The sequence below is a fragment of the Parasteatoda tepidariorum genome, chromosome 10 (assembly GCF_043381705.1).
Source record: "Parasteatoda tepidariorum isolate YZ-2023 chromosome 10, CAS_Ptep_4.0, whole genome shotgun sequence".
NCBI lineage: Eukaryota > Metazoa > Arthropoda > Arachnida > Araneae > Theridiidae > Parasteatoda > Parasteatoda tepidariorum.
Window position 1 is genome coordinate 79,622,516 of NC_092213.1, and position 10,012 is coordinate 79,632,527.

At 31.7% G+C, this 10,012-nt stretch overlaps 1 protein-coding gene across 1 annotated transcript in view; it reads right to left on the reverse strand.

The window, feature by feature from the left end:
* LOC107448877 (acetyl-coenzyme A synthetase, cytoplasmic-like) overlaps positions 1 to 10,012 on the reverse strand; it is a 53,693-nt gene that overhangs the window by 28,855 nt on the left and 14,826 nt on the right. The window contains exons 2-5 of the mRNA XM_043053621.2: positions 5,684 to 5,775; positions 3,919 to 4,022; positions 2,632 to 2,704; positions 1,563 to 1,638 (exon numbers count right to left, since the gene is read on the reverse strand). Coding sequence (XP_042909555.1) covers positions 1,563 to 1,638; positions 2,632 to 2,704; positions 3,919 to 4,022; positions 5,684 to 5,775 — 345 coding nt within the window. The remainder of the gene's footprint in view (positions 1 to 1,562; positions 1,639 to 2,631; positions 2,705 to 3,918; positions 4,023 to 5,683; positions 5,776 to 10,012) is intronic.

Consider the following 10,012-nt stretch of genomic DNA (forward strand, 5'->3'; position numbering starts at 1 on the left):
AATATTTAATTTTTCTTAAAAAAATATTTTTAACACTTTGTTTTAAGTGTATAATGAATTTCTTAACAAACTTTTTTTTTAATTTTTTAAATTTTCTTTCAATAATTTCAGCTAGATATCTTTATAAAATTCCCTTTTTATTTTTAAACTGAGAAATCTTTCAGAGAACGAAAATTTTAAGAAATTATTACAAATCTTATGTTTACTTTTTAGTTTAAAATTCGAACATTTTTAATTTTAAACTTCGGCTTTTAGTCAATCTAACTTTTATTTTAATTAAAATATATTTTGAAATTTTAAAATCAGCCTTTGTTTAATAACAATATTTTTTTTCATTAAGGGTGTTTTAGGGGTTAACTTAAATTAAGACTGCTTATACCTTATAAACGATAAAGAAGTGCAAATATTTCATTCTGTATCTACACACACTTTTTCAATAAATATTTTAAGTAAGATTTGTACATCTTAGTCAATTTATTTAATATCTTTCTTCAGCAAAACATATATATTTTCAAATTTATAAATTGATTTAAATCAATATGCGTATGAAGTCTTGATAGAAATCTGACTTTCTGTGCCTTAAAGTAAATGAAATTCAAAAATACTATATCGCGATACATCGCTATATCGCGATGCAAAACTGACGATATATCACGATATATAATTTCTAATATCGCCCAGTCCTAGTCATGAAGTTATTGTTTTCCTCCATATATTTTTGCATCCCTAATTTAAAGGTATTTATACCTGTACTGATATTATAACGTTTTTGATTTTTTTCCTTCTAAATTACGAGTTTAAGAGGATTGTTTTTAGTATTATTATTGTTAGGGTAACTTGATTCAACGTGACCTTTAAGATAAAGTTGTTTAAATCTGCATCTGATCTTATTAGCCGTTTTACAATTACATTATTCCTTTTTGCAAATTACATTAATATACTATTATGAATTGCGGTTAAAGAGATTCGTTAAATGATTCAGAACTTAACTGTCAGCTTCACGCACAAGGAGATGAATGCAAAAAATTGTAATTAAAATATTCCTCCGTTCGCTTGGTAAGCAAAAATATTAAATGACAGTTTGTGAACTCACCAAATGTGTTATAACAATATACTTTTAATTGGGTTCAGAAAAGAAGAAAATTTGAAGATGACCCGCAGAGCTCAAATAAATCTTGATAGGCTAAATTAAGCCTCACCTATTGAAACGCAGTGCTATAAGCGAAAGCAGAGAGCACGCCGCACTTTACTATATTCAATACTCAATACTTTTAAATGTTATTTCAAAAAATGATTACTTAGAAAAATGATTTATGTTTACTAATAGATCTCAATAGTTTCATAAGGGAAATGTTTGGATTATGGAAGTGGCGGTAGAAGCGTTCTTTTTAGTAAACATATCTTTAGTTTAATAATTCCAACTGATTTATGACAAGAAACAGCAATTATTGCGAAGCAATCAGAGGAGTTGGTGAGCGTCAGCCAATCTAAGAGCCATAAATAGGGGCCTAGAGCTCCCTAGTACAAATAAATAAAAATCAAAATGGAGAAAGAGTACGTACCTTTCTTTGCATATTTTGACTGTTTTATCTACAATGTTTTTCAGTTCGATTAATTTAGTCCCTCGGAAGACTCCATCTAATGCATAGAAAATGAAAATTAGACATAGAAGGAAATTAACTTCCTAGTTTAAAATGTTATGCAAATTTTGTAACTATGTTACTGTGAATGACCGAAATAGGTGGTTGTTGACGTTCCACCGGTGAATGCTGACAATCACATAGTCACTTTGGTAAATATCCGAAATATATATGAGGTCTAGTTAAGTGACAGACGCCCGGTGGCTGAGTCGTAGCGCAACGTGCTCCCGTGCCATAGGTTCTGGATTCGATCCTCGGGCCGGGCAAGGGTCAATAAATGTTTACCAAGCATGCTTGGGAAGTAATTACTGGTGGTTCCGAGTTCGGCTGACCACCTAACTGGAACCCGCATCCCAGAGCCCAAGGTCAAGAAAACTGAGATGGGCACAGTAGACCTTGGCCCTCTATGGGCTGTTACTCCACTGAGTTTAGTTTAGTTAAGTGCCACTGCCCGGTATGCATTTTCCCGGTGTGCCCTACATCAATGTTTTTTAAGGTCAAGTTCCACTGCTCAGTATGCATTTAACCGGTACTCAGAACACTGAGGTTTCTCCTAATCTATCCTCAGCAGATATTAAAATATCAAGGAATAAATTAATATCAAATCGGATATAACAAATATTTCGGACATTCACCAAAGCGACTATGCTGACATTCACCGATGAAAGTCGGCATTCTCTTGTTTTCGGTCACTCAAGGTAACAACTGCATACATTCGATCTGAGTTAATAACATTCAAAGGATACGCAGATGAAATTGCAAAATTCATCTGAGATGATCTGGTTTGGATGACCATTTGATTTGGATAACCTCCTGGTTTGACTGACCATCTGGTTTGGATGACTTTCTGGGTTTACACTCAGCAATGGATTTGGGATTATTTTCGGCAACTTTGTCTTTAACATTGATTTTCAAATGTTTCTGCTTTCCTTTATGTTAACAAATAGAACAGGTCTTATATGTTTATAAAATAGAACAATGTTTGCAATACCTGCCGTGACAATGACTTTGCAATTCCCGTCTAACACTCGATCAGCTAAAGCTTCAGCAGAATAACCACCGAACTGAAAAAAAAAAGATACGGAGGATGTTTAAAATGATTATATTTTTTTGTAAGTAGTAATTTCTACATTCCTCCTACTCCTTCCCCTTCTCAATTTTTGTCTTGCATTTTGTCTTGCGCATTTCAGTAAGAAGTTAAAATGCATTAAGTACTACAAAGAGTACAAAGAGACGCTATTTGTGGTATTTTCATGGCCTATATTCTCCTCTGTCATTAAAAGTATAGAGAAAAAGAGAGTTCCAGTAAAGCAGGACGTCCATAACGCTGGAAAAAAATATCAATATGCAAATAAATTATTGCAGTATTACTTTCCTACTGTGTAAATCCTAAATAAATCCTGCGATAATTTGCTTGCATTTTGATACTCGAATGATTTAAAACTTTCTGGTTTTAATATAGGTTTACATGAACTCTTTTTTTTCTGCTCTTTGGATTTGAAATTACTTATGTTGGTAGAAGCGGTATGGATGGTTGACTGAATGTAAACAATAACAATCTTCCTATAATACCGGAAGAAATTTATATAACTTCCGGTGTATCCCTCCGCTTATGTTATGCTTACGAGGCAATGTGTGAACAGGCTTTATATTCTGGGAAGTTTTATAATTGTGATTTGTGTTTGAATTTACGAGTAATTTTACTATTTATAAGAGTTACGTGCAATTTATAAATTCTAACAGGTCGTAAGCGAGCCTAAAAAAAAATTAAGAAAATTAATATCACAGCATAAAAAAAAGTGTTAGGTTTGCCATGTTTTGAGTGTTATTTGGCTATATTTGTGTAAAATATTTATTATTTTTGGGTAGTATCATATTTATTATTTTTTGGGTAGTATCATATCAAGCCAGAGGAGTCTTCCGAATTCATTTGTTGTTTGTTTCGTTGAAATTTAAAATGAAAGAACGCGTTATATTTTGAACACTACAAGTATGATGATATTGGAAGTCGTTTTTTCAAGCTTAGGCATAAAAATCAGCCGGAAGCAGTAACCCGGAAGTATTACGATAAATTTTAACCCATCTGCACTTAGCTTTACGCTGTCAACCATCCATGGCATGCTCTTAGTCAGCGCTTTTTTCTCAACTGGTGGTCGAAATTAGAACTAATTCTTGTTCTAGATTTCCTCATGGTCTGCATAATTTACATATCAAGTTTCTTCTGTACACCAGATCAGGGTCGATAAAGAGTATGGGAAAAGGTTAAAAGAATATTTACCACAACAGAATGGACAGCACCGATTCTTGCACAGGCAAACATACTAATAACCAATTCTAAGATCATCGGCATGTACATGGCCACCATGTCCCCTTTCTTAACTCCTGCAATAATAAAAGAAAGGATGTTTTTCGATCATGAATGACTTATTGTTTAAGTTGGATTGTTTTGGGAGGAAAGTCTGCAGTGTTTTCCCAATCAGCCTGGAACGTTCTAGGATTATTGCAATGATCTCGCATAATTTTAAACTAATTAGAAAATCCATCACACGTGATTCAATCAATCTAATTTATTTCAGACCGTTTGCAATAAAGTGAAGGCTTATTGAATATAGCCTTATTTTCAGAATTTATTGCAATCAGGCCAGAGCAAGTTCAGTCTGATTGAGTAATTCTTTTGCACATTTCTTAATTAGCCCAAATGCAGGAAGGCTGATTATAAAAACTCTAAAGGCATATTAGAAAATATAGAAGACTTTTCTAACTTTCCGGACGCATTGCAAAATGCCAAAGAGTCAGATTTTTCAATAATAACTTATTGTTCGTTATAACTTGTTATAACTTGAGTATTCGTTTATCCTAGCCTAGCCTAAATTATTCAATTAGCAACAATGACCTTCCTAGAGTATTCACTCAGCCTACATTATTCAATTAGCAATAATGACCTTCCTAGAGTATTCACTCAGTCTACATTATTCAGTTAGCAATAATGACCTTCCTAGAGTATTCACTCAGCCTACATTATACAATTAGCAATAATGACTTTCCTAGAGTATTCACCCAGCCTACATTATTCAATTAGCAATAATGACCTTCCTAGAGTATTCACTCAGCCTACATTATTCAATTGGAAATAATAATGAAGAAATATTATTAAAACATGTTCTCAATTGGAATGCTAACAATAGCATCGAGTGCAACAGATAGATTTTAAAGCATTGCTCTGAGGCCAATTGAATGGTTCGTAAATTATTAACAAATAAACTCTTCGCGATTGCAGTGTTTGTCGCAATTTGAACTCGCGTTTCGAAATGAGTCCAGAATTAATTAGATTTATGGGTTTAAGAATTAAGAAAACGAAGCAAAAAAATAATAGAAAATCGAACTTTGAAGTGCAATTTTCACAGTCTGTTATGAAAACAAATATAAAAATATTTAAAAAAAAAGTGTGATAGTTTTATTACGATCACTGGTTACTCACTGGTCAAATGCTTTGTCTTTCTGGATTGACTCCGTTAAACATTTCAAATCATGGGTTGCAAAAACTGTCTCCAATTGATGTTTGTCTTCGGATTGGTTTTCAAATCCTGGCTATATACGTGTTTCAAGACGTCACAAAATGCTTTTCCTACTTCAGCATTCATATTATTATTAAAATCACCGTCAAGCCAGTCATTATACGTTAATAATAAAAAGAGTATAAAAAATACTTTAAATTATCATTATGTAAATACATTAAAAATGCTTGCTAATGAGAAGGAAAAGAAAAACAGCAGCGGTCACCATGGCAACGCATGCAATGACGACGCATGCGCACTGTTTACTATTACTCTCGAACACAATTGAAAAGAGCGTGAACGCCATCCAATCCAAACCAAGATTCATTTTTCCAATAAGTAATAATAAAATTTAATTTTCGAATCTATTGATTAAAATTTTACAGCACGATTCTATTAACAAAACATTTACCCTTTTTTACGAGTTTCGTCTTTCATTATTTTTAATACCTAATGCACTGTCTTTTATAACTTAACAATAAAATTTACCTTTGGATTTAAGGATGTTCGCAAATTTGCACACCCTTCTTAAAAGCTCTCTGTAAGTTATTTTGTCTGAATCCAAGGGATCATTTCCTTCCCTGAAAAAGAAATAATAATTTACAGTGTGCAGATAACTTTTAATCTAATGATTGGATTCTCATAAGCAATCTTAATGGACCTTAAGCAGAAATTAACTTATCTTACAGTCCCAGGCCAAAATATTAGACGCACTATAAGATTCAAGTGATACTATACAGCTTTATTGTTTTTATTTGACTGAAACCGGTTTGCACTTGTTTACGTTAGTGTATCAATTGGTTAAATTAGACAATATATAATATAAATTCGACGATAGGATAAATTAGACGATGTATTATATAAATATAGAATATTTATTATATTAAGTATTATATTATAATAATTAGATCGAATTATTAGACCCATTGTAGTTTTTTAATAATTACACAATTTTATAGGTAATACTTTTATATTTAAACATGCATGGTAATGGGTTTTTATGTAGGAGATTTTTTATATACTTCCTATTTGTATTTATTTTTAACGTATTGCATTACAATGTTAACCCATTGATACAGGAGCGTAAACAAGTGCAAACCGGTTTCATCCGAGTGAAAACAATACAGCTGTATAGTATCACCTGATAGTTATTATTTTACATAGAATATTATAGTGAGTCTAATAAAGTGGCCAGGGACTCTAAATAATTTTTCATTGACCTGAAATGTTAAATCTTGCAGACGATATCTTAAGTTAAAAATCAGACATGAAAACATATTTTTTCTAAATAAGCATAGCTATTTATCAAAGGAAGAAAATTATTAATATAACTTGAAGCATATAGATAGATCGAATTTTTCGTACAATAAAAAATTCAAAGCATGTAACATTATAATCATCTTAATTTTATTTTATTACTTTTAAATTAAAAGTACCTTGTTTTAGTATATATCTATCTATATTATATAAAACGCTAATACGTATGTATGTATCAATAAAACCGATGATATTTCTTTTCTAGCGTAGGCAACAGTTTTTATTTTTAATTGATAGGCTTCGGCGCGCAAGAGCACGTAGTGAGCATTATATGGCTAATCTATATTATATAAAGCGCTAATACGTTTTAATTTATGGCTTCGACGGGCAAGAGCACGTAGTGAGCATCATATGGTTAGTTGGGTGAATTCTCACCGAATTATCAAAAAAATTCTCACAAAATTATCTTCATCGAAGCCGATGCTTTACATCCGGCGTTCAGTACTATTTCATATTGTTTTACAACACATGGTTTTAGCCCTCTGGTGGGAAAGACTTTAAAACAAAACTTACAACAGTTACTTTTCTCAACAACTGAAATTTAGAATAGTGTGATTAAGAAAAATATGCGAACTGTTTGCAATTTCAAATTAATATTGAAATGCACAGGTTTAGAATTTTCTATAGTGAAAAGTTTCCGGAACTGCAGTGTTCAAAAAAGTATACAAAGGCTAGACTTTAAGAACGTATCCAATGAGCGAGCAAAGCGAGCATCGGATTGCGAAGCAATCCGAAATGAACTGCCAAGGCAGTTCCAGGGGTTGGCGAGCGCCAGCGAGCAGGGAGCGAAGCCTCCTAGTTTTACTTTATTTTAATATTTATCTGAAAAATCCTATTTCTTGGACTTTTCATTTGAAGCTAGATAATGATTAAACAGTTATACAATAGTTTGAAAATTGAAACAGTGGGTTAAAGATTATTCTTCAAAAGAACCAGAAACCCAAGTCAAGAGTTTTGATGATCTCATCAAAAAAGTTTGATGGTTTATACGCTGGTTTCAGTGCGAATCATGATGGTTTTACATGATTTGATGGTCCCCATCATCTAGCATTTTCCATTATGCGTTAATGGTGTTTGATATGTCAACAAACTTCCAACATTCCATGATGGAAAATGCTATTTTAATATGATGGTTAACCATCAAGAGAAGTTTGATTCTCATGGACCAATAATCCATGATGGTCTATGATGGTTCCAATTATACATTTCCATGATGGTTTAATAGGAATTCTTTTAATTGAATTTAATCTCTACACACCTTAAATACACATAATGTAACTAAAAAATGTTAATCTGCTTAAATATTTTTTTGTTGAAGAGAAATATTAGCGTCATTTACACTCATTGCTATTTTAAAAATTATAAGCCTTTATTAAACGTTAAAATTGACAGTTACGGACTAAAGACCGTCCGACACTGATAGTTTTTAATTTCGATTATTATTTTTTTTAATATTTATAAAAACAATAAAACTTGAAGTAAGTTTAAATGACCCGAAGAGTTATTTCAGAAAACTATTAAAACAGCTATCGCTCTCCCCCCCTAAAGTAGCATAAAATGAATTATTTAAAAAATACCGAAAAACAATCCCTCTAATTTTCGTACAACTTAAAGAGGCAAAATCTCCCCGTTCTAGCAACAAATGTTATAAAAAAATTTTCTATTATCCCCTCAGAAGATAATTAACGCACAGTGGACCAGCATCCAAGGTTTCGTGGCCAAAATTAGTATTTCGATAAAATTCGTTTCAAAATTTTGGGTTTTTCATGTGGAGGTAAATTGAATTCATAGTTGAAATTTTGAAATACACTGAAAATACCCAAATAAAAAACAAAATGGCGGCTGAAATAGGGCGAGCAAAAATAAAAATAAAAATAATATAGTGCGCTTAAATAATTAAATATAGCAATGAAAATATAGTAATTTTCGTAATTTTATATTAAAAATGAAAAGCAAATTCTATTTCCGAAGTAATATTACAAATAAACGCGGATACATGAAAAAAAAAACAACATAATTTTTGTTTTTCGGTATATTTAGCCCACCTTTGTAATACGGGCAAAATGGGCAGGTTTTTTCGAACGAAACATCAAAGAAGATAACAACAAAAAAGTTTAGCTAATTACCTCGTGGAACTTTTTGGAACTAATTTTCGAAAGTCATTCAAACATTGTAAAATGTCAAATGATACGATATAAACTATAAGTTTGTCAAGAGTATTAACTAAACCAACACATTGAAAAATTGTACTATCATTTCAGACTAATTACTCTGTTAAAAATGCAACAGTAAGGTGAAATTCCTACATATATTTCTGAAATAAAAATTTAAAAGTTAAATTTAAAAAAATTTTTTTAACTTATTTTTCATTAAATTGTACTCTTGTCGGTCCAAAAAGTAAATTATAATGTTTGGAATGATGATGAATACTTAATTTGGGCTATATTAAAACTGCCTACACATATTTTAGTTGAAAATTTAATTTTTGACTTTTGGCCAGGTCTTCTGGCCCACAGTGTAACGGTAAGATAAACCTCCCCAGCAAAATCAAATTCTTGAAAAGGCCTTAGTGTTCAGATCTTGAAAAGCTGAGGGCCTTAGGTTTATAACTCTTTTTTTTTGTTGTTGCTTTATCCATTCGATTCAGAATCGGATAAAAAAAAGGCTAGGAAATTTAATCTTGTTTCCAAATAACCTTGTTCTCGCACACGTGTCTTAAGTGCCCTTTAAACTTGAAAATCTAGACGCTTAACTTTGAATTTTTGTGCCTCGCAGACTTTATCGGTCAAACGTGAAGAAAATAGATTGCCAGCTATTATTTAATTACACAGCCTAATGAAGTGTTTATTTGAAATATTAAATGCGTTGACAGACTGTGAGACGCCGGACGCATCAATCAATCATCGACAGTATTTTATTTCTTTTTAATTCATCTTACATACTTAATCCTCTTTCTATAAGACAAAAGTAAGGAATTTTGTTAATGGCTACTTGCCAGCAGTAGTAATTTTAATAGTGATCACTTCTGAAAGCGTGTGGTGACTTTAAAAATTTTTTTTTAAGTTATACTTATGCGACTTTCAACAAGGTTGCGTTAAACGCTGCATTTTTATTGGCCGGCAAATCACGTGGTAGGATCCAGTTTTCCCTCATTCATTTCCATATTGTTTTGGTTCTCACTAGCATAAAAATAATAAAAGTCATAAAATGTATTGCTTTTCTATAAATATTTTTTTTAGTTTGTTTGATACACATCTATCTATATATATATTTCTCTTACACGGCACCAAAAAAAAAGCCTCATTACTACTCCCCGAATGGCAACGTTAGAAAATCGACCAATGATTGCTGCTAAAAATGTCACATGAGGTGGCTCAACATATAGCTCTTTTAAAAACGGAAACAATAACCAGAGTGAGCATTATCAGGTTGTTCAATTCAGATTCATGCCCTATAAACATGATAATATTTAATTTAAACTTTGTTTTAGTATATATCTAT